General features: G+C 53.7%; 1 protein-coding gene across 5 annotated transcripts; it reads left to right on the top strand.

The window, feature by feature from the left end:
* The first annotated feature begins 8 nt into the window (after positions 1-8).
* On the top strand, positions 9-23,290 carry NAA60 (N-alpha-acetyltransferase 60, NatF catalytic subunit). Of its 5 annotated transcripts, XM_080557214.1 has the most exons (8): positions 3,068-7,491; positions 7,752-7,920; positions 12,387-12,502; positions 14,442-14,571; positions 15,949-16,045; positions 18,393-18,627; positions 19,487-19,672; positions 20,130-23,290. In XM_080557214.1, the coding sequence occupies exons 3-7, from the start codon at positions 12,393-12,395 to the stop codon at positions 19,641-19,643; spliced, it is 729 nt and encodes a 242-aa protein (XP_080413340.1). In that variant the 5' UTR covers positions 3,068-7,491; positions 7,752-7,920; positions 12,387-12,392; the 3' UTR covers positions 19,644-19,672; positions 20,130-23,290. The 5 variants fall into 5 exon arrangements, with proteins under 5 accessions (XP_080413342.1, XP_080413341.1, XP_080413340.1 ...); XM_080557216.1 differs by lacking the exons at positions 3,068-7,491; positions 7,752-7,920 and adding an exon at positions 9-143; XM_080557215.1 differs by having other exon boundaries at positions 3,066-7,924.
* The last annotated feature ends 657 nt before the right edge of the window (positions 23,291-23,947 follow it).

The following is a 23,947-nucleotide window of genomic DNA, read 5'->3' as shown; positions in this document are numbered from 1 at the left end:
TGCGCCGTGCCCGCGGAAGAGAAGCGGCCGCCGGTCGGTGCCCGCCGCGGCCCCGGCCCCAGCCGCCGCCCGCCATGCGCTGAGCGCCCGGCGCCGCCCGCCCCGCTCCGCCCCGCCCGCAGCGCGCCCCGCGCCCCCCCGAGGTGAGCGCGACGGGACCGGGGGGGGGGGGGCTGCGGGCGGGGGGGGAACCGGCGGGACCCGCCCGGTGCCGGTCCCGCGGCTGGCACCCGGCCGGTGTCTCCCTCCCCCCTCGGGGGCACCGGGCTGGGTTCCCGGGGCCGGGCAGGGCCCTCCCCGCTGCCTCGTACGGGCTCAGGCTCAGCCCGGGGCTTGCTGCGCCCAGCCGCGGGCCGACGCCGCCCGCCCGCCCGCTCGGGCCCCGGGCTGTGCGCTGCGGCATCCCGGGGGGCCGGCACCGGCAGCCTGCTGAGCTCCCGGGAGCCGCCTCGACGTGCCGAGGGCCCGGCTTCCTCCCGGCGGCTGCACGGAGGCCTCCGAGGCCGCACCCCGCGCGGGGGCCCGCCGGCTGGGGCCGAGCGCCTGCGGGGTTCTGCCCTCTGCTCACCCCGGCCGAGCCCGGGCCCCGCTTTGGGGCAGAGCCGCTCTCCCATCTCGTTGTTAGGAACCTGGGGACGTTTTATAGCTGGGAGCGTCCTTTCGATAAGAATGCGTGCTGGATTTCCTTCCTTTCTCAGTGTGCTGAAGACTCTCCCTTTCACCCCCCCCCCCCCCGCCCCGTGACTTTTTTTTCTTTAAAAGCTTTTAAGGGGAATGCTTCTGGTAACGTTTTGGGCGTGCCAGCGCGCGGGTTTTGTTTTCTTCTTTGTCGTTGTTTCATTTCGTTGTTTGTTTGTTGTTTTTTTTTAAATAAGCCAGTTGAGTGTATGAATGAGCTCTAAGAGATTTCTAAGAAGCGACGATATTTTAAATGCAAATAATAATAATATAATAATAAATAGGAGCTGGTGACCCTCACGGTGTGCCGTAACCGGAGCACGGAACGCCTCCACTTGCAAGGTGACGTTGGGGCAGCCTCGTGCTCCTCGCTGCAACGCTGGGTCGTGCCCAGCACCAGGCTTTTAAAGGAGGTGCTTTTAACTGTGCAGGTTAGAAGAGCAGCTCTGTTTTGCCTCGGAAATTGGTGCTTTAATTAGTCGTCATGTGCCTGGCAGCAGGCAGAGGAGGGTGCGGTAGCGTGCGGAGCGTTGTCCTGCCGCGCCGTTTCGCTCTCTGAAGCCGCTGCTGCTGTTGCCTCTCAGCTGGTTGCGGGGTGTGTTCGCAGGCAGGTGCCCTGACGTGTCTGGGTGATGGGCAAGGTGCAGAGAAACTGCTGTTTTATGGATGCCCTCTTAAAACAGAGGGGTTTCCTAGCCCAGAGGGGTGTCGTCGCGTCTCCTGGTACCGAGGCTGGCCTCGGATGGCATGGAACCCTGGGGGAGCTGCTGGCGGAAATCAGGAAACCAGCCCTTTGTAGCTGGGAGCTTAGGGAGCCTTTAGCTCACCGCGTGTATTTATTTCCTTGAGTACTTTGTCCCTGTCTGCTGCTGTTCCTTCCCCAGGAAGGATGGTCCTTATGTGCACGGGGGGCGGCTTTTCTCTGCGTGGAGCTTTTAGTGGTGTTGGGCCAGCGCAGTCCGACAGGGCTCTGGGGGGTGCCTGCGTGGGAGCCAAGGAGCCTTCCTCCTCCTCTTCTCCTCCGCGCTGCCCCCAGCACCGTGAGGTGGGCAGGAGCTGGCGAAACCCCTGCAGGCGGCCGCTGGCCCTCGCTGACAGCGCGGGTGCGGATACCTGGCGGGGTGGGGGTGCGGGGCGGGGGAACTTCCCTGGCAGCAGCTTGCGGAGCCCATCCTGAAGCCGTCCCAGCTCTGCTCTGCCCTGTGCTCGCTGCGGACCCGCGGCGTCGCTGCTGCATGCGGGCGTCGCAAAGAGCTTCGTGTCTCGCGCCGCCTGCCCCCACCCCCACGCTTTCCTCCTAGCGGAGAGGTAGAGCTGGAGCCGGTCAGTTTTCCAGCCTTAGCTTTTCATTCAGTTTGGAATTTCTCGTTTTAAACTTCCTGCTGCGGGCGTAAGAGCAGCCGGCTGCACCAGCGTCTCCTCTGAACGCTGCCAGCTCCCAGCAGCAGCAGCGGTGCGTGGAGTCGCACGGGGACACCTCGCGCTGGAAGACGCCGAGGAAGGAGAAGAAAAGCAGCCCCGCTGGCACAGCTTTAAAGTACAAGATCGTGGAGAAGAGCGAACCGGGGGAGCTTGTCTGCCAGCTAGGGAAGGAATATCTTTTTCAGCCCTTACAAAGTTAGTTGCTAGTGTCTCCTGTGCTGGTGTAGGCAGAGCGACTGGGTTTTACCGACAGCGTGGTAACGAGGACGGCGGCTGGGAAATGGAGGCAGGCTTGAAATTCCCTCTCCCAGTGTTTGCGCTACGCTGGGCTGATTTCCTGGCTTTTTTAGTCACTACGTACATTTTGTGTGGAGCTGTTTATTCTAATCCTGAAATGGCAGCGGGCCTGCATGCGTGATGAGCTGCCTGGGGTTCCTCATCTTCTGGAGGAGCAGCTGCCTGTTGGAACCGTGCCGTGCTCCGCATTTACAAGGTGCTGGGTCTCTCCTCTAGCGAGCTTCTTGTTGCAAACGCGCTTCTGTTGTGACCCTTCGGTTTTAACTCCCTGCAGTGCTGCTGTCACGAAGCAGATTTTCTCTGCCGCGTCTTAACAAGGAGAGATTTAACAGCAAAACCCTCTTAGCGATTCTTGCTCGCCGTTCCCCAGAGGAATGGCTCTATCTGGGGCAGCGGGAAGCTGTGCCTTTCGCAGTGTGCTTCAGAGACGCGTTACGTGGGTACCGGCTCGCATGAAATCTGCAGCTTCAGTAACACAGCCAGAGCTGTAGGGTAAAGGGCCGGTCCAGAAGGCGACTCGCGACCGGGAGGCTAGCGTTTCTTCTGCTGGAAGGCTGACGGAGCAGACCTCGGGAGCCCAGAGGACCGGCGGTACGAGTATAAAAGGATTTCCCTAACAGTAAGTGCTCTCGTTTCAAATAACTGCTGTTTGCTGCGCAGATAGCGCTACGTTTTGTCTCCTCCCTTAATGTCCTTTCGCAGTGTGTGTCAAATTCGGGGCCTTCCCGGCAGGAGGCCAGCTGGTGGTTACGGTGATCCTGTGCGCTTGGCTCCGCGCCCTGTGGTGTGTGCCTTGCTCTGGGCAGAGCAGGAGGTGAAGCGCAGAGCCGGGGGCAAACGCGTTCCTTAAAATGACGCCTGCAGGGTCTTGGTGCTGAGGCCGGGCTGGCGGGGGGGCACGGGTGGCGTTCCTGCCTGTGCTGCTCCAGCCAGCTCAGGAAGACAGAAGCCCTTCGTTTTTGCGGGGAGCCCGAGGGCTCGCTGCCACACTGTGGTTCTCTAAAACCAAGGCTGCCCCGCGGTCTCCCTGGTGCTGAGATAACTGCGGCTTTCTGTACGAGACGTTCTTGCCGGCTTGTTTCCTGGGGCAGACGGGGTCTGCGTGCGGGGTGCTGGGCTAACGGCGTGAGTTTGAGACGTGACAGCCCAGGGGGTTTTGCGGGGAAAGCTAGCTGAGATCAGTTCTGTGCGCCGGAGGAGGTTGCCGCTGAAGGAGCATAAATGAGAAGCACCAAGTCCTGAGCAGGTGCGTGCAGCTGAGTCACAAGGTGTCTGCGAAGAGCTTTTGGGCTTGCTGCTTTTGGTTCTGGCAGAAACTAAAGAAAAATGTAACGCCTAGATCAAAAGGAGCCACGGACTTCCGTGGCATGACGTTATCACAGCATCAGAGCCTGTTTCAGCCAGATGATTGTATTATTTTCAGACCAAGGCATAAAATCTATGGTTTTGTCCTAGTTTTCCCATTAAAACAGCCTTGCTTGCTTCTGCTGATTTAGGGAAGTGCTGGCAGTTTTGGGGGACAATCCCGTAGGATGTGAAGGATACGAGAGAGGTGACATTTTCACCGTGCTACTCGACTGTGAGCGCCGAGCTCCATCGGTTTGCATAACGTGCTGGAAGCAAGGAGAACCACGTCTCCTGCGGCTCCCTCATCGCTCGTCCTGAGCGGACCTGAATGTGATTCCTGGAAGGAGCGGGAGCGCTCCGTGAAGTAAATGAGGTGAGAGCACCCAGTGGCGACTGAAGGGGGGCATGCCCGCGCTGGGCTCCCGGCAGAAGCGGCGGTGGCAGGGCAGGCAGCATGTTTAATTCCCAGGCTTTTCAGTTTGAAGGCGTGGGTGTGCTCGGGGGGCACACAGCTGTGGGCTTTTTTTTTTTTTTTTCCTGCCAGATGCAGGAATGTCTCCAGTGAGCTGTCTTACTGCCTGTGTTTGATCTCTTCCCAGAGCAGAAACAGAAGAGATCCATGTGGTGGGCTCACTGGAGCGTTTTCCTCACCTCGTCTAGTAGGTTAACCAGGGACGTGGCATTGGTAGGCGTCAATAGGCCCCAGAGAATTAATTTCAAGGCTGAAAATCATTTTTATCCACACACGCCTATATTTCTCAAACGCTTCACTGCGGCTAGAAGGCAGAGCCCCTGAAAAATCTGCAGGGGCTCCTCCTGTAGCGGTTCGGCCACGTCAGCGTGTCCCGCTCGTCCTCAGAATCACAGAGTCATCTAGGTTGGAAGAGACCTCCAAGATCACCGAGTCCCACCTCTGACCTAACAGAGCCTCGTGTCTCTGCAGGACCTCACATCTCCTGCAGGTGCTAGGGGCGCAGGGCTGTCCTCAGGCGCCCTCTGCGCGCGGCGAGAGGAGCCGTCCTGTGGTGCTGGGCGACCTGGCCCAGGCTGGATCGAGCCCGCTGCCCTCCAGAGGGGCCTTCCAACCTTTTTTTTTTATTATTCTATGACCAGATGAAGTAGGAGCTAGGTATCAAACCAAATACTTGAAGGTTTTAAAACGTCGGTTCCTCTTGCTTTGTTAAAGTCAACTTAAGTCCTAGAAGCACCTCTTTGACATTCTTGGTAATGAACTCATCATATCTACCAATCTAGTTGCAGTTTCGTTGTATTAAATAAAAGGAGCTCGATAGCAGGGCTGTCTGTGTGGAACGTTCCCTGCGAGACCAGTAACCTAAAAACGCAGCAAGCTTAAAATGAAATGCAGGAGGGAAATCTTTACTTCTTTGTTGGAATTAGACCTTTGGCTGGTTCAAATGGAATGGTTTAATGGAAATCAAATCCCCCGTGCCAGATGGTGCGGGGCAGAGAGACGGAGCCACGCAAGCTCCCGCGGTGATGCTCCCCTGCCAGCAGCCGAGCCCGTGTCTGGTTTGGGCGCTGCGGTGCTCGGCCGCAGCTCACGTGCTCCTGCCCTGCGTTTTGAGTAGCTCTTAAAACTTCATCCAGGCTTTGCCACCTCCTGTTGGTTTGCAAGCGAAGGAGGGTGCCAGATGTCATTAAACACTTTGTGTTCTGTTTCCCTGGAAGTCTCATCGCCGGGACCTGGGGACCGTCCACGCAGTCACAAACAAGGGTTTGCTGCCCTTACTGGGGCAGCAGCTCCAGGGCAAGGAAATCCAGTGTTTGCCTTTCCAGGCAGGGAAACCCAGCTCTGGTCTGCTACTGCGCACGTGTCCGCGGCGTAAATTTTTTATTTGGGATTTTCATGAGCTTATCTGGGTGGAAGTGGAAGTCCAAGTAAAAATTCACAAAAATGGCATCTTAAGGTTGTTCGTTGCTCAAACCCAACCTATGTTTGCAGGATGCACAGGGCAGAATCAGTGTTAAAACTTGTCCTATAGTGCTGAACAGGGGAAATCTTAACTCGTCGGATCGCTTGGCCAGGCTTTGAAGGCATGGAGCTGCTTGAGGGATTTTCGAAAGCATTTAAGCAGCTTTTTGCCAAATTCTAGTAAACATCAAGCTTTATCTTGCGTTTGAACACCCTGTTGAATTTGGAGCGCTGATTCTAAGCTAAACTCAAAATGAGACCTGCTCCTGCACGGTGGGAGCTGGAGGTACTGGTGGTGGAAATAGGTCGCTGCCCACACGCCCGTCAGTGCACAGGGTGGGCGCTGGTAACTCAGGGGTCCTGCCCATCCCCAGGGCTGCTGCTGGAAGCTGGAGGCTCCGCTGCTTTTTGGGCAGAAGTGTGAAATGCTGACCTTCAATTCATTAAAGCTAGGGCTTATCGATGCTGAGTATGTACGACATTGTTTTTAAGTAGTAAGTTTAGATCTGACACTCTGCTGTAATCTTAAATCGCATGTTAAGTCAGCTTATTTATTTAACGTACTTACTATTTCTGTTCATCGTATTCCCATTACTGCCAAATATTACTGAGTGTATGGCGGGTTCCTCTGCAGCTGTCCAATGCACGTAAGGCCAAAATTGCTCTCTTAGATCTGGGGTTTAGAGGTAACATTTTGCTGTGTTTGATTCAATGAAGCAAGGCAGAAAACTGCTATAGGCGCTCAAAGCCTTTGTACTTTAAATGTAGTTTGCTTGAAATTCATGTGTATATTAACAATATCTGCAGTTTTTAGGTAGCTAAGGGAATTGGATGCTCAGTTATGAATCCTGCTTGCTGCTAACTTTCCTGTTTTGGGAAGGGGTGCCCCCGGAGCTGCCTCCAGCGTTTAACAGCGCGATCCATCCACAACCCTAAAACCTTAGCTCATCAGGTGAGGGTGTCCTGGTGAGGCAGAGCATTGTGCCAGCTGTGGCAGTCCCAGACCGTGGCTGTCACCTGAACAACAGGCTGACACCCGAGAAGAAGCTATTAAAAGAAACGAGGTAATTTCACTGCGGGTTTCCAAAAGTGGATCGGAGCTCCTTCGATTAGCTGCGTGGGGCCGCAGCGTGCGTTTTGCCTTGCAGCAGCCACTGCATGGCCTCAGAGGTCACGACTCAGAGTCTTGGTGTGGCAGTGGTGAGCAGGTTTACGCTACCTCTAAACCTCTGCATGGCCCTTCTAACGTCCATCGAGTCCTAGAGGTATCTTTAATGCTGATATTGGCTTTCTTTCTTCATAATTCCAACATGTCTCTGCCCTGTAAAACCAGGCTGACTCTAGAAGCGGTACTTACAGGTGGAGCTTCTCTTGGCGCAGTCGTATCCTGCCAGCTCTTAGGGCAGAACGTTGCCAGCAAATGTGGGTGAGGTTTTATTTTCACTCAAGTGTTTTGCTGCTCTAATTGTGCTGCCGTCGTGATCTCAAGTTCTCTCTAATGGGAGAAAGGAAAGGAGAGACTTAGAAATAAATTCTGGTAGCAGCTATGATGGTTGTGCTGGAGATGTGCAATGGCATGCTACGTGAGTTAATTTCTGCCGTACCTTACTGTCAGGTGCTTCGTTATAACCTCGCTTTTCTGTGTGGCCAGAAAACCTGAGACTTCTCTGCGGACTGAAAGATTGTGTGTGCTGGCAGATTGCTCAGATCTTTGGTCTCGCCTGCTCCATGTTCAGCTGTCGCACCCTTCCCAGCAGTGCTGGGTGCGGTTCCATCCTCACATCTGTTTCCCAAAATCAACCACCCCCTCCCAGGTACGGAGGGGTTGGGCGTTTGGAAAGAGTTTTGGACAGCTACAGAAAACTAAAGTGGAACTTGGTTTGCAGGGGCTAAACAGCAGGTGGCTACAAAACCACATCAAAGGACAACCTGAACTTCGTAGCCCCGAGAGCCACAAAGAGCCTTCTCATTAGCTCTCTTCGTGTGACTTGGTCTAAGTGTTTTCCCATGTGGGCAGTAGTTCATGAATATCTAAGTTCTTAATTGTTAAAGCAGGTGTTCTTCTTCCCTGCAGGTACCCACTGCAACCCTTTCCAGTTTCTTGAGAGCTACGTGCAAACCAAACCTATCTTCAAGTGTTCCCAAGAGACAAAGGCGCCTAGCCTGCATCCTGCCTGCAGCCCCCGGAGACTGCCGGCTGCAGAAGGAGCAGTGATCGTGTCGCCTGCTTGTGATTACAGACAGTAGGTGCTTCAGACAAGGCCAAAAAATAATAATGATTATGAAACACTGTCACAGCTGATAATCAGCTTATGCATGAGGATTTGAAGTTCCTCTGTCATTAGTTGAAGTGGTGTCGCTCCCATGTCACGGCTGCTTGTGCGTGGTTAATCTCACAACTTTCTCTTCGTTTTCTTCCGCAACTTGCTGCAAATCTGGGGAGTGCAGAAGCATTTCTGATTGTCTGCTGTCTCTAATTCCGGTTGCTCTCCTTTCTCCCAGCACTGAGAGCAAGTGACCTTTCTCTCTACTGCTCTTAGCTGCTCTGTGCTGTCGTGGCCGGTTTCATCTTTGCCAAGTGCCAACTTGCTAGCTCGTGTACCAATGAGCTACAGGTTTGTAGGCAGCTTCAGTAATTACTTTATAAACTAGTTGTAAAGCACATGTGAAAGTGCCTGAAATATGATTGATTTTGCCTTTTTGAAAGGATGTTGAGTGAGCATGTGGAGTTTGGTCCCTTTTCTGGTCTACTGTTTTCTATGGCTAAAAACAGTGTAGTTTTTTCTGGGTGTGTTCTGTTCTATCACTGTTGAAGACAGAGTGACCAAAGGTCTCTTGAAAATACAATGGTAGTTAAGTGCTTTTTGTGGTGGATACCTTCATGGGATATGTTGTTTCTTTCTGCATCCATGCATGTGGGATCTTAGTTTACTTGACGCTTTAATTAGAGGCAACTAGTTGCCTCTTAGATGGCTGCTGTGAGGATACAAGGCTCTGTGTATTCCAAAGTGATTGGCCACAAAAAGTGGGCCAGTTCACATTCAAACAAAATCCTTGTCCTGTGAAATTCTGTGGTTTTCACTAAATTGCCTTTACTTTTCCTCGAGGATGGCAGGCTCGTTGCCCAGGGTGGCCCAGCCTATTTCAGTGGAGTGCTGGCAGTGCTGACGTTCCACTTTCCACCTTCAGCTTTCCGACCTTCCTGCTTGTGCTGCAGGTCGCATTAGCTGCCCACTAGCTCGTGGCCTCTTTGTGCCGTCCAAATGGTTCCTCTCCCCTTGAAGTCCTGGATGCTCACACTTTTTATATCTCTAAATGAACTTATTAATTTTTCTTTCCAAATAGCAGTGGTTAGAAAAAGACTGAAACACCTCATGGGATAAATGTTTTTGATTATCGCAGTGGTGACAGTGTGTCCTGTTCTCCACACTTTGTCACTCCCGTTAACTGTCATCCTTGAACGCTGCTAACGCGCTGCACGGCTGCAGAGTGCCATAGCCAGAAGGGCCTTCGAGTCCTACAGCAACTTTCGGTAGGTCGCTGGACGTCTTAGCGGTAGGACTGCTGTGAACCTATAGGAACTGCTTGTCTCTGCAAGCAAACATTCCCTGTAAGATAACATGCCATTTTAATCAGTTGTCAGTTGTATTTGGCCATGATGACTGCTGCTGTGCCTCGCTTCGCCTGCCCCAAAAATGGCACCCTAGCTTGCTTCCACATTTCCCCTCGAGCTTCCTATTCGCCAGTGCTTCGTACCTGTATTTTCTTAAGCCTTTTGATAACTTTTCATTCTCACGGTGGGTATCAAGCCGTGCCTAAAACACCGTCTCAAACACTTGCTTTTTTTGTGCTCCTGCCCTACGCCCTCCCCGAGGCAGACAGACAGGTGGGTGGCTCTTGGTGCTTCCGTAAAGCACCTCCTGACACCGTGTCTGCAGAAGACCTGGCAGTAGGTTTCTAGTGAGCTGTTAACTGCAGGTTTCCACAGTGCTCCCTGCAATAATCCACAGTAGTCCCCGGATTCACTCCTCTCTGCCCCGAAGAGCTCTTTGCTGGTACAGCACATAGCGTAACAGAGCTGGCTCCAGTGCTGTATGGCTGCTGTTATAAACGCCTAGCCTCTGCCAGTGCAGCCCACAGGAGAAGGTATCTTAACCCAGAAAACTAGCTTGGAAAGGCAATTCTTAAAGTGCGAGTCTCACAAGCCGTTTTTCTGCACAGTTGAAAAAACCAGGCCTGATTTGGGGCTGGGGCTGGGTCTCTGGGCTCTTACAAAGCCTTTTCCGCTGCGCTTAACCAGAAGGCACCGTGCCCTCCTATGCGTGTGTGGCGCATTGGAGTTTCTCTTTCTGCTGTGTTCTCCAAGGCCGCTGCTTTCCTGCCGACCTCGCGCATGCCCTGTGCCTCCTGCAGGCTCGTGGGGGCTCGGCACCTGCGGGCCGCTGGCTTGGTGCAGCGGCATAGTGCGAGCGCCGAGCCGCTCGTCAGGGCAATGAGCGGGTGCCGAGCGGCCGCTTGGCTCAGGGCCCGTGGCGCACGCCTCGTGAAGCAGCCTTTGGAAGCAGATGGGCTTGGCGTTTTTAGATCTGGCTTTAAATGGGTAGACAGAGAAAAGCGATTCTCATTTGATGTAAAGCTGAGAGATCGGCGCCACCCTGAGAATACGCTGGAACACTTGGGAGGCTGAAAAAGGGTTTGTATCGGCTCTGCTTCTGGGCTCCGGGCTGCTCCGGGCTCTGCTAACACTAGCAAGCCACGAGGCTGCGCGGAGGGACAGGGCTTGGGTCTTGAGTGTTCACCTGGGTATTTGTGAAACACGTGGTGCCAGGCAGGGGCCCTACATTTTCTTTCATTTAAGTTTTCTTTAAATGCGCGAGAGCACCCAGATTTGGTCGCGTGATGCAAAGCGGACGGAGCGAGTCTGTGCTCGCACGCCTGGTGCTGGGAGGGGAGTTACCCCGCTCAACAGAGTGCTCGTGGATTTGTCTGTTTATTTTAAAGGCTGGCTTCAGCTCCAGGATAATGCACGATGCCTGCCTAGCTCTTGGAGAATACAGCGTTAGAGAAACACGAACTAATCCTTGCAAGAACGTGTCCTGTGCTGGCCCTGCCCCGCCTGCAGCGGTGGCTCAGTGCTCCTAGGTGCCCGCCTTCTCTGCCCGGTATCGAAAATACGCCGCTCTCACGGGTGTTCGTTTACCTCCAGTTTGTCAATGCTGAGACTATTTTTAAATGGTTGACTGAGAAAGGGCATTGACTTATAGGAGCATTGAAACTTCTCAGGAATTAGAAGATTTACAAGCAAGAAGAGCGCTGCTGTTGCAAACCCGAGTGCCTGCAAGCAAAGCGACGTAGGGGGCCGGGGGCCTCGCCATGGCCAGAGCTGCTCTGCTGCTGCGCTCCTGCGCGCTCCTCCCTCCTTTTTCCCAGCCCGGAGCCTGTCCTACAGTATTGTGGAGCTGATGGGATTTTTAAATGAAGCTGCTCAAATGGCATACCCAGCCCAGCAGGAGCGTGCTGAAATCGGTTCCTTCTCAAGTCTCCGAGCTTCAAAGCAAGAGCACCGGAGAGCCGAGCGTCCCTTCCTGCAGCAGGGCGTGCACTCGTGCTGCTGTGCGCAGCTTTCTCCTTGTAACTCAGCGTTTCAAAACCAAGATTTGGACCTCCTAAAATTTGAGGAAGAAAGCAAAGGAAAAAGAAATCTGATTAAACCAAGGGTATATTGTTCTTTGACCTGGCACTAGGAGGGCTGGAATGAGAGTGAGAAAGCTGCAGGTGGATGGCTGCGGAGTGAGTTGTGCCCTGCCCTGCCTCTGCTGGCCCTGTTGGCTTGGAATCGGGCAGGGGGCTTTGTCCTGAGGCGTGTTCTCAAGCTCTGATTTTCATTCATGCTGTACGTGCTTTTACAGCCACTTACAGCCTGCTTCTTCCCATCTGATAGCTTTTTAAAAAGATCTGAGGACGTTGGAAGTGTCCTGTGCATGGTTAGCAGGGCTGCGGCCATACTGTGGTGAAGGAGAGGGGGCTTTGGGGATTTCTGTGTTTGAATGCGCTCTGCTGAGCCGCAAAGCCAGCACCTGGGGAGTTGTGGTGCATAGAAATGAGGGGAAACTGCGTCCCATTTCTCCAGCGTAAGCTTTAAAAAAAAAAAAAAAGACATTTGTAAAAAAAAATAAAATCTAAAAGCCCTACTTACATATGAAGTGGAGATCAGAGGATTGTGTAAGAGGGCTTTGTAGATGTTCTTCTAGTAGTGCTTCCTTTTTAAGCTCTTTGTTTAATTTTGTTTTGACAAAGTGTTGATCCCGCACAGAGATTGGAAGAGCTCCATGCGTTGTAAGGCACGCTTGGCATGCTCTTGGCTGCATTTAATGCAGCGTCCCTCTCTGCTCTTCTGGTCCCTGTTGTGCTGCGTGCTCCTTCGCACCAGCATCAGCGCTTGTCACCGCAGCTGTCACCTGTGTGACCGTCACGGTGCCGGCGGGCTGCGCCAGGACACGAAGTGAGCTGTGAGCTGTGCCCAGCCTCTCGGCACTGGGGGTCCCGGTCGCTTCTCGAGCTGATGATGTCGCAGTTCGCTTCGGCTCTTTTAAACTTCTTCTGCTCGGAAGAGAATTCCCTTGGTACTGGGAGCTGCCTTTGCACAGATGCTTGCCTGAAGCTGTCAGAGGCCGTTTTGTCAAACCTAACGTGCTTTCTTCTCTTGCAGGCGTGAATGACAGAGGAGGTGCCTCCGACTGCACTTTCCGACGTAAACCTGCGTCTTCTCTGCCACGATGACATAGACACAGTGAAACAGCTCTGTGGTGACTGGTTCCCAATCGAGTACGTTCCTGCTTGTGGGTATGAGGTGGCGGGGATCTGGAAACAAGTGGTGTGAAGCTGCACTGCTCCGGCTCAGAGCTGAGGCTGGAGGCTCTGCAGCCATCTGGACTGCTGCTAAGAGAGCAGCGCGTCCCGACTCTTCTCCGTGCTGTGGTGGTGTCCCTGTTAAGGAGCTGTTTAGAGCCCTAACAGCATCTGCAGGTTCAAAATGCAGCCGTTGGCAGAAAAGGGGGCTTTGTAATTAAGGGGGTGGATCAGCTTCTTGGGAAGGACTGTGTAAGACATGGGAAAGGATCATACCTCCAGGAAGAAATAGTGTCCCTGTGCTTGTGGAATAAAGTTGTGTTCTCGAACGTGTGCCAGCAGAGCGTTCTCAGAGTGAGCCAAACCAACAGGGAGCTCCTGTTCCTACGGGGCTGTCTCTCTGAATGTCCCGGGAGGAGACCGGACAGTACTTGCCTGTGGACTTGGGGTCCCCTTTTCTCCCGCAGCACTGTGCTGCAGGGCATGCTCAGCCGTCCCCAGCTCGCTGGGCCATTTGCAGCCTCTGAAGCGGGTTTTTGTTGAGACCAAACCTCTGGACAGAGGAAACTTGTGCAAAACTAAGTGTCAAAGGCCTCACAGATTTTTTCATCAAATATATTCTGTGATCGTAAACAATTTAATATTAGGCATTTCTGTAGATCTAAAGGAGACTTGTCCTCTGCTTTGTCCCGCTCTGTTGTCTCCTGCTTCGCTGGACCCAGCCCACTTGCATTTTCATCTTTTATTGTTTGGATTGTCCCACAGTAGACCTGATGCAGTGGTGATGCTGAGGTGAACATAAGCCCTTGTGAGACAGGCTCTGCAGAGCACCTTTCTGATGAGAAGCTGCTGACGGTGCCATTGAAGGAAGCGGCATTGCTGCCTTCTCCCCCTCTGACTGTTGCCTTTCCTCTCTGCCACTTTGTGCAGCTGCACACAAGCTGCTTCCAAGACTTAATTGGGGCGGAAGCTGATCTCGGTGTCCTAGGTTAGTTCCCTGGGCCCCTAAATGGTAAGCACTCGTCTCTGCACGAGCACACGAGTGAGGAGTTTTTCTGGAGGGCAGCAATAGCTTTCTGGCTGAAAGTATCCAGGGAAACTACAGCTTTAGTTCTGAAGTATTTTATTTTTTTTAACCTTCAAGAAAGTTTGTAGAGGATTTTAGCAGGTTATAATTAAGATTGTGTACAATTCAGCAAACCACCAAAAGCATTTTTAGAGTTTAGAATTTGTGGATTTATTTTAAACATAAGGCATGCTGAATTCTCTCTTGGACCTAAATGAGCGTACGCTACCTTCCCTTTGGTAGCACAGAAGGGTAACCAGAGCTGGTGATGTGACTTTTTTTTGTACCAATATGCAGTATTTTTTCTGTGTGTATCAAATTAATAAGATCTTTACACTGTTTGATGAGGGCGGGTGAATCTTGTATATAAAAATAACTTTCTAATGATGGAAGCGAAGGCTCTGGGCAATGAATGTAAAATGAAGGTTTGTCTTAGCAAGGCAGGAGACCATTACGCGAGCAACCTCCGTGGCTTCTTAGGTGCGACTGGGGGAAAAAAGCATGCTACCAAATGGGGTACAACAGCAGTTTGTTTCATGGTACCATACAACAGTTAAGTCAGGAAAGGTAGATAACGTACTGGCCCAGATTTTATGGAGTAAGTTAAGCTTGTAGCATAGAAAGAGCTCAGCCATATGTCAGTCCAAAGCTACTTGATTATATTTCCCTGCAGAAGACAGACCTTTCAGCTTCCCTCCCTCAGTCTTGTGTAAAATTGCCTTGCAGTTCCAGTGACTGGCACTTGAAAATGCTGCTACCTGTTGGAAGTGAAGTGCAATGCTGGCTGTAGCACTGTCTGCTCTTGTGGGATCTGTTCTCCAAACGTTCCTGTTTTTTCTTCCTTCCCAGGTACCCTGACTCATGGTACCGAGATATCACTTCCAACAAGAAGTTCTTTTCCCTCGCAGCCACATACAGAGGCTCCATCGTGGGAATGATAGTAGCAGAGATCAAGAGCAGAACAAAGGTGCATAAAGAGGTAGGAGGACTCTGCTTCAGTACAAGATATCTCACTTCTTGATGTGGTTAATTGGGATGGAGCCTGTTTGGGGTATTTTTCCCCCCTCTGCTCAGGAGCTGTCGTGAGTTAATTGTGAAAAAGCAAGAACGTGCTGATTTCCAGCTAATGAGGCATGGGTGGTGGGATGTGTTTGAACATGGGCTGCTGAGCAGCCTGTTACTGGAAAGCCTGTTCCTGCTGGGGCTGGCCAGCTGTGGTCTGATGGGAAGCTTGCTGCCTGATGTGCTGTGAGGAGGGATCAGGTAATGCAGTCGTAGACTAAAAGCCACTTTAATAATTCTTTTGCCAGCCTGTTTTCAGTGTGCCTGGTCATTGCTAGTGGCTGAGGTATGTGCACTCGTGGGATAGTGAACCTGATCCTCTCTTATGCAAGGCATGAACTTCCTTAGCCATACTGAGTGAGTCACTCCTGAGAGCTGTGACTTCTTGCAGCAGCGAGCGTCCTTTGTTTGCTGTCACTATCTTGAACACAAAACAGAGGTGACCAATCTGCGGGAATTTCAGGCCACAGGGATGGCAGTTTGGAGGTCAGGAGAGACGGTACGGTATGGTCAGAGTGGTGAAGAAGAGGTGGTCACTGAAGACAGTGAGATCAGAGACCCCCCCAGGTTATTGTAGGGAGAACAACATAGGAGAGTGGCTTAAAAACAAAACAGGGGCAACGCAGAGAGTGCCTAACTTCTAAAAGGCCATCAGTGTCATGATTAAACGGAACGGTCAGTAACACTTGTAGGAACCAAGAGCGCTGAGTGGCACTGGTCTCTTCACTCTAGCCGTCTGGCTTCACCTCAGAGCTACTCAAAGTCAAACTGTGTCTTCAGCAACTCTAACAAAAGGCTCTTGTTCTAGCCAAACTGAAAGCCAGGGGCTTGTTCAGATGCTGTTCCACGCAACTGGGACTGTGGAGCGTGTTTCTTGTCCTCCGCGGCACTACAGCTCAGACTGAGAATGCAGGCAATAAAGACTGTTGCTGATAAACTACAGGGAATTGATCTAGACACCGATGTATAACTCCAAAAATGGCAATTTGAATCCTTCTTGGTGAAGAGTGTAGGTATTTATGGGCTTAGAGACCTAACACATATAGTGAGGAAACATGATGATTTGTGCTCTGCGATTGGAAGGATGATAGGAAAGTAGGAATACCACCTAGAGGACCATGCTCATTTCATTTTTCTCCCCACCGCCTTTCCCAGAAGCTTCAGCTAGGACTCTCTTCAGTGAAGGGAAAATTCCTGCTATAGCCTTGTTTTCAGGTGTTCCAGTGCAGGATTCTTGCTTTCTCCTCTGTCTCTCCACATATCTTACTAAACAGCTTTTCGTATCTCTACTCAGGATGGAGACATCCTAGCTTCCAGTTTTCCTGTGGACACTCAAGTTGCTTACATCCTAAGTCTTGGCGTGGTGAAGGAGTTCAGGAAACATGGAATAGGTAAGATGCTGCTACGTGACAATTCTGTTGCTGTCCTACTTGCCCCATGTGACTACTGGGCATGACTGAAGGGCTGCACCGTTTAACTCCAATTACCTTCTGAGACAAGCTTGTCTGTGCCTTGTCCCAGCAGTCGGGAAGGTGATGCTCTCACATCCCCTTTGTGTTGGTAGCGCAGGTACACTGAGAAGTTTTTGTTGGTGTAAGTGCAGCACAATGTACAAATACTTCTGAAGAGCGCAGTCCCTCTCGTTCCCAGGGGACAGCTGAGCACACCAAAAAGTTGCGCTCCTGCTGCTGTCTGCACCGAGAGTTTGAGAAGAGCTGCTGGGGCTGAGCAGTCCTCGCACTTTGTCATTCATCCAGGAGCAGGGTTTGAAGCCTGTCTGGTAGGGACAAAAGGGGAGCGTGTACTCCCTGGCTTCTGGTTTTCTTCCATGGGTATCAAAAGCCTGGTACCTGAGGCAGAAAAGTAGCTGCTTTTAAACTTGCAACTTAAATAGAACAGATGTTTAGGGAAAGATGAACTGGGAAAAGGGTGTAACTCAGACCTGATTTAGTCTGTCGAGTGCACCTAAAGGTCAGCTCTGAATGCCTGCTGCAACACGCAGCAATTCTGCAGCCATTTGGAAATCTGCAGTCAGAAGGGGCCTAGCTCCGTTTAGAGCAGGATGTGTTTTGTCATCAAGCAAGTGCCCTTCTGGTGCAATTTCAAGCATGATCTGCATCTTTGATCTGCAAAAGGAAGTAGCCCAGGTTTGGCAGGATGACCCAGTTGCACATCTGCAGTCTCTTCAGTGGATACAGGTATCGGCTTCTTTTCCTCAAGTCCTCCCTTCCTCCCCACTCATGTTTAGAAAGGTACAAACTGGTATGATGCATTAAAAAGTGACTAGAAGAGACTTCAGTGGGAGTGCTGCATTTAAAACTTAAATTGAAATGCTACTTTATCTGAATTTTCTATACAAAGAAGAAAATGCTTACACAGAATAATGTTCAAAAGTTAGCAAGGGGGTCTTCTGTTCTGTAAAACTGTGGCTGTTTTGAGTCCCCTTTCAGTTTCCAAATCCTATTTTTTTCAGCTCCATATTGCTGTAATTTTCTCCTTTCAGTATCAGCATTTCCTGTATCCATTAAATCTAGATAGCACGTTGCTATGCTTTCTGAAGATCTTTGGACTTGCACCTGTAGCAAAACAACCTAAAAAAGCTTCCTGCTGCTGCTTTTTCTGAGACCTTTCCCTTTTCAAGAGTTTTTCTACTTGTGTTTGAAGCTCCAGTCTTTCACGCAGGAGGCTTTTCAGCCCAGGCACACTTTTAAGCACTAAATCTCTGAATTTTCTCCGGCAGACATTAGAAGACTTTGGTTCTCTGCTATTCTTAAACCAGAGGGCAGTTGGGTTACTGTGAGTCATGAGTGGCCTATCTCATAACAAAATCAAACTGTTCTGTTGAGGTCTCTAAGTGTCTTTTTGTACTTGCCTGTTAGAAATTCCTACTAAGTCTCACGTAACCGTAGGGTCAGTGCTGTTGACTTCTGCTCCGAAATCCTGTGGGCCCTGCCGAAAATCATCTGTGCCCTGGGGGTTGTGAAACAGCAGCGTAAATCTCATCTGTGTGCTTGTATTAGCTAAAGGATTTCTGCTGCACCTGACGGAGGAAGTCAGCCCTGCAGGTTCTGTGGGTCCTTTGGGCCATGCCGAGGCTGCCTGGATGAACTTCCAGGGCTAGTCTTCCGTGGCTGGAATATCCTCTGCGCCCTTCTCTGCTTTTCCCTTGCTGGCTAGTGGCTGTGGCAAAGACAGGTTGAATGAGACCGTGCCTCACCTCTTCTCCTAAGAAGGGGACTTAAAATCCTACCAATTCTTTTATTTTAATTTGAATTCAGTAGACACAACGCAATAACCTGCTTGTAAAGTCCTGCTTTGACTCTGCTGTTTTAAATGGCTCTAAAATAAACATGATGGGACTGATAGCACTGAAAATGACTCACTGGCCTTACCCAAAGCCAAGAGCTGCTTGCCTGGGGATGAGTATCACCGGCAGGTTTCTGTGTCTGACTTATCTTTGTGGTTATTGAATCAGAAGCGTTTCTGTCTTTACAAACCTGTTCTGCGAAACCGTGCTCATAGCTGAGGTGAGGTTCATGTTAAAGCCGTGGAGTGCTGTCCTGTTCGATGCCCGTGTGAAGCTCTGGGGAATGAGTGGGATCTGGGGTCCTCAAGTGTGGGCTGCAATTGCTGCTCAGCTGCTGGGTGCCCGGGGTCTCAGCTGGGAGCTTTGAGGCCCTGTGCTGTCCCTTAGCAAGCAGCTACGCTGTGTAATTCTGCCGTTCCTTCCTTCAACAGGTTCTCTCTTGCTTGAAAGCTTAAAAGACCATATATCAACAACTGCCCAAGATCACTGCAAAGCCATCTACCTGCACGTCCTTACCACTAACAACACAGCAATAAACTTCTACGAAAACAGAGACTTTAAGCAGCACCACTATCTGCCCTATTACTATTCCATAAGAGGGGTCCTCAAAGATGGCTTCACCTACGTTCTGTACATCAATGGTGGACATCCACCCTGGACAATCTTATATCCTTTACCTTCAGCCTAATTACCAGTGACGCATGCGAAGCAGACACCAAACCATGTTTTAGGGTTAAGATGGCAATCTAGCAAAGTGTGACCTGGCTATATCTGGGGACTGGTGCCTGCTCTGTTGTGAGCTTAATTGAACTGATTTCCCTGAAGCCAGAAGGAAGGCAACGTTAGACAGATTTGACAGTGACCCACTTGTGCCTAGACTTCCCCAGATCCTCTGGGAACAGTTCAAGGAGGCAGTGTAGCACAGTAAATTGAATTTGAAGTTGGAGCAAGTTTGCCTGTGATGGAGAAATGCTCGTGTTAAGCCAACGTGCGAGGCAAGCTTTGGCTTGTGCGCTGCAGGATTTGGCCATCAGCGTGGCAGAAAAGCCCTTGGTCTTGCTTCCTGTTGCTTGGGATCCCTTGTGTCTCTGGCCTGGCCTGTGGGTCTCAGCAGGCTGCTCTCAAACTGAATTTGGGAATTTGCTTCAGGTTGCTGGATCATGGAAAAGAAACTTGACCTTTCCTAGGTGTAGCTAAACAGTCCAGATCTCTTAATGCAGGTGGATGGATTGCAGCCCCCACAGTAACTTGCTGTGGAGTGCAAAGGAAACTACGGCAGCTGCCTTGATTAAGTATTTCCACACAAGTTGGAGCGAGCGCTCCCAAATTGCCTTCTTTTATGGTGTGAGGTAGGCCTGCTTTTGATAGAAAGGAGCAGTCGAGTAACGTGAGGAGCAGATCTGTCTAAATAGCTGAGCAGAGCAGCCTTCGCTGTGTCGTAGGGTCTCTTGAGCAAGTCCACAGAGTGTTGTAAGTTATTTTTTAAGTTAGATTATAAAAGTCACTGTCCTTAACTGGTGTCCACTGACTACCTACAGCACATTGGATCAACGCTAGCCAGTCTGAGCCCGTGCTCAATTCCCCAGAGGATATATCGACAAGCCCAGAGCCTTCTCTGCAGCCTTCTGCCGTGGTCTGGCATTTCTGCCAAGAGTGGCATTGAATATAGCCGGACGATGTGACTTGCTCAGCAGATGTACGAAAACCAAAGGTAGGTACCCGAGGGGAAGCTCCCTTCTCTGCCAGCGCAGCAGCGATGTGCCCGGCCGCTGTCGGGGGGCAGCCGAGAGCCCCGCAGGAAGCTGCTGTGCGAGCTGCAGGGTGAGGTGCCTCGGGCATCGCTGCGCTCTGGCCTCCAGCTGGTAGCCGAACTCGTGCTGGTTTCATTTGAAGGGAATTTGAACTCTGATCTTGTTTACTTGAGCCCAGACTCTTACAGCAGATTCAACTCGTCCCTGCTGTCTCTGGCCTTTTTCCCAGCTCTGTTAGACCAGCTTGAAAGACCCAGAACTGAGTCCTCACTATTTCCCAACACAGTGTCTGAGCACAATAACTGATGGCCAATTCGCACGTTTCTGACAAAACGTCTGCAGAACAGTGGCTCTCTGGTACCCTTTGAGACCTGTAACGACTGGTTTCCCTAAGACGCCCTCTCTGTCTTCCTGTAGGATCGTTCTTCCTTCCACCTCCCGAACCATCCGGCTCTGCACTGATTCCAGAGATGATGGCTCTCGGTCAGTGACCCAGCCCCCTGAAAAGGACTCCTTATTCCACAGATTGACCAAGATTTTGCAGACTTCGCCCTCAACCGGCTGCAGCCCCGACCTACCCCCGTGGGCTGGGGTCTGCGAGCGCTGCCCGGGCAGGCCTGGCTCTCGTGCGAGGCAGCTGGTGGTGCCGAGGGCCTTCTGCGTCACCGGTGTGCGTGTGCGTGTTGCACGGCCCCTGCCACTTCCCTTCCTCTGCACGGTTTGCTTGTACTCGTATACGTGACGTGGAGGGGTTCGGTTGCTGCTTCCATGCCATAGCTACACATGGCAGTGTGAACGAGGGTAGTGAATCTGCACTGAGCAACCACCTAGGTGAGCTGTAGGCACCCTGGCAGGCCCCTGCTGCCAGAAGCCGCAGTCTGCCCCGGTGGAGGGGGAGGTGAGGAGCTGGGCGGCTGCTTCTGGGTCCTGCTTCCTGCCCCCTGGCAGGGACTGCGGGGAGGGCACGTGCCTCGCTTGAGAGACAAGCCCAGCCCTCTGGCGTGACGTAAAAAAGAAGTACCTAATTCAGGACGCATCGAGTAGAAGGCAGGGAATGAAATTGCTATTTCATAGTGAAATATATATTATACTGTATAGATCTTTCTGCCTCTGTCTGAGTTGGAACTTCGCAGAGGAGGGGCCTGGGGCTGGGGAGCCGCTGCTGCAGCCTTCCCTTCTCTTCCCCTGCCTGCATCCTCCCTTGGCCTTGGGGCGCGCTCCTGCAGGGCCGCGGGTGTGGGAGCTGCACACAGGTCACGACAGCTCTTCTCTGCTGGAGAAAAGCCCCCAGTGCTGCTTGCTGGCGTGCTCGAGGCTGCGCTCTGTGGGCAGCGCCATGGGGCTGTGCCCTCGGCCACCCTCCCTGCGGCTCTGTGGGGGCCTCGTGGCCTGGCTGCGGACGCGCCGTGGCCGGGCCGGGCAGGCTCTGGGCTCACCGGCACGTAACTTGCAGCCTGCGGGGAGAGCCCCGAGGTTCCCGCGTGCTGCAGCCAGGCCAGGCCCCTTCCTGCACCTCGGAGGGTTGGGGAGCGAGCGCTTGGCTTTTAAGGGGGGAGTCGCTGCTGCAGCTGAGCCAGCGTCTGTGTCTGAGGTGCAGGGGTACCTGCTCCCCTTCCCTGCCTGAGGCTCTTTCCCTGCTCAGCACCGCCTTCCTCCCGCCCCTCCTGCATGCCAATTTTGAAACTGGGGCTTAAGGAAAGGCAGCGTGAGCTGCAGCAGTCCGAGCGTGCAGGTAGGGAGTGGGGCTGAGCCGCGATCTGGGGCAGTGTTAGACCTAGGAGGAGAGAAAGCGGTAAGGCCTTGCAGGCCACATGATGTACAGAGGCAGTTTGGTGTTCATAATGCCCTAAGATGGGCGTTAAATAGTAAAAGGGTGCAGGAGGGGAGCTTGCTGCAGGTGGTTCCTGGAGGGGGTTCCTGCAGGAGGCCGGGAGCAGCTCGGCGCTGAGCACTGCTGCCAGCGCTGCTCTGGGCGCTGCCTCAGCCCGAAGCCCCCCCACAGAACGCCCTGCTCACAGCTCGCCTGCTGGCCTGCCAGCCCTGGCTGCAGGAAGCGTTTTTCAGGCCCCATGGCCTACAGCTACGGCATTTTGGGGAAGTAGACGGCTGTGCTGTGGGGAGGAGCGGGTTGCTCTGCCGGGGCTAGACTAGGTTTGGCTCAATGAGAGGCTGATAGGAGAAAAATGTTGGCGTGAGGACAGCGCAGCGTGGAGAGCCTCCGTCTGTGGGGCCCTTCCAGCAGCGAGACCCTGCTCTGAGCTTGTCAGTGGCCTTGCGCTGAGGCTGTAGAGCTGGCACGCTCCTGAGGCCCCTTTCAACCTGTACGCCTCCTTCTGCTTCAGTTCAGCGATGCAGGCAGTGCCGTGAGGTCAGGCTGCGCTAGGTGAAACGCAGCAGGCAGCGCGGGGCTGGAGGGGCTTGATTTTGTGGCCTACATAGGGAAAAAAAAAAAATGTAGAAAGAGCACTGGGGCAGGGAGCTGCAGGACGAGCCGGGCTGGTGCTCGCGGCTTCAGCTGTGGTTCATCTCCTGAGGCTTCTGGCTGCGGCAGGGAGGGGAGCTGGGGTACACACCGTGAGGGCCCGGGGGCCGTGCGGCCGTTCCGTGTGCTGCAGCAGTGCAGGACCCGAGCCCGGCACAGCCCGCGGCGCAGTGGCTCTGCTTCGCGGGACGGGGCACCGCTGCACCGCCGCCAGCTCACCTGAGCTGCTCCTGCACCACAGCGGGCAGGGGCAGGGGGCTCCCGCTGTGCCCCTGGCCTGGCCGTGCACGCGGCAGGGTCCTGTGGCCCCCGCGCCCGCTGTCCCCAGCTCACGGGGGTGGGTGGCAGGAGCACAGGCGCCCTCGCCACGTCCCAGGGGCCGGGCTCTCCGCACGCAGCCCTCCGGCACACGCCAGCACCCTTTGCCCCAGGTCCGGGCCCCAGCGGAGGCGGCTGCCCCCAGCCCCTTGCGCCAGGGCTCCCAGCCGGCACAGCCCCCGCGGGTGCCTCGCCCGGGTTCCCCAGCCCTGAGCCTGCGGGGAGCTGGCGCCGCCTTGGCTTTGCCGAGGCGCTGGGGGGGCTTTGGCTGCCCCCACTGTCCCCACCGCAGCCACCGCTCCTTGCTCTGTCCTCCTCCTGTTGGCAGGGGAGTGGGGGGACGGGCCCCCACAGTCCCTCCTCGCTGCAGGGGAGGCCCAAAGCACCCTGGAACCCTCATTTGGGTCACCACTTTTTTTTTCTTATTTACGTAAACGTTTCTATTGGTTTGTATGGGTTTATTTAGCAACTGAAGCTCCTGGCTCTTTGGCACTTGCTGTCTCTGTCCCAGAATGAATCTCTGCATCGCTCCTGGGGGCCTGGGACTGGCGTTCCCCCCACCATTGCATCCTGCCCCCACACACCCTCACTCCTCTGCTGCCCTTGAGCACATCCCCCGGGGCCCCGTGACTGGTCTGTGTGTATTGCTGCCCTGTCACCCTGTCCTGAGGCGTCCGTCACATCCCTGCCTCACAGCCCGTTATTTATTGAAGAGCATCGTGCTGCCACCGTCAGCCTCTCTCTAAATGTCTTCAATTAAACCAAACCTCTTTTGCGAGTTGTTTGTCGCTTTATGCAGGTGCCTGCCTCTCCTCAGCTGCTCAGGCCCCGTGCCCTGACCCCGTGCTCTGCCGAGGCGAGGTGACCGCACGCCCCCTTCACCCCGGCTGCAGGATGCCTCCTGCGGGGCACTGCCAGGCCAGGGGCTGGTGAGCACCCGAGCGGGGCCTTACTGGGCGCTGCTGGGACCGTCCCCAGGGCTGGTCGAGCACAGCTCGGGCCTGGGGCAAGCCGGGTGCTCCCACCACAGCCCTGGGAGGACGCAGCAGCCCCTCTGCCTGCTCCGCCGGGCGGGGGAACGGCTGCCGGTGGAGGCAGCTGCCTCCCTCCTGCCCCAGGCAGCACGGCTCTCACCCGGGGCTGAGCTGACTCAGCAGCGGCTGCGGCGCAGATCCTGCTCCACAGGTCGGGACCACGCAGCGCCGCGGCCCTGCTCGCCTGCTGTGTTGCAACGGGGCAGCGGGGTGGGTGGAGGGCGTTAGCACGGCTGGGCCGAAATGGCTGCCCCTGCCTCAGCCAGCGGGGCCTTGCGCTGCAGCCCCGCAGCCCCCGCAGCATCGGTGCCCCCGGGGTTCCTGCTGCTGCCCAAGGGCCGGCTGCAGCCCAGCCGAACGCCCACCACGCTCGTGACGTGCACGGCCGGGGCCCCGGAGGT

The sequence above is a fragment of the Anser brachyrhynchus genome (genome assembly GCF_964034855.1).
Source record: "Anser brachyrhynchus genome assembly, chromosome: 15".
NCBI classification, from domain to species: Eukaryota; Metazoa; Chordata; class Aves; order Anseriformes; family Anatidae; genus Anser; species Anser brachyrhynchus.
The sequence above is the reverse complement of the archived record's forward strand: the minus strand, read 5'-3'. Positions and strand labels throughout refer to the sequence as shown.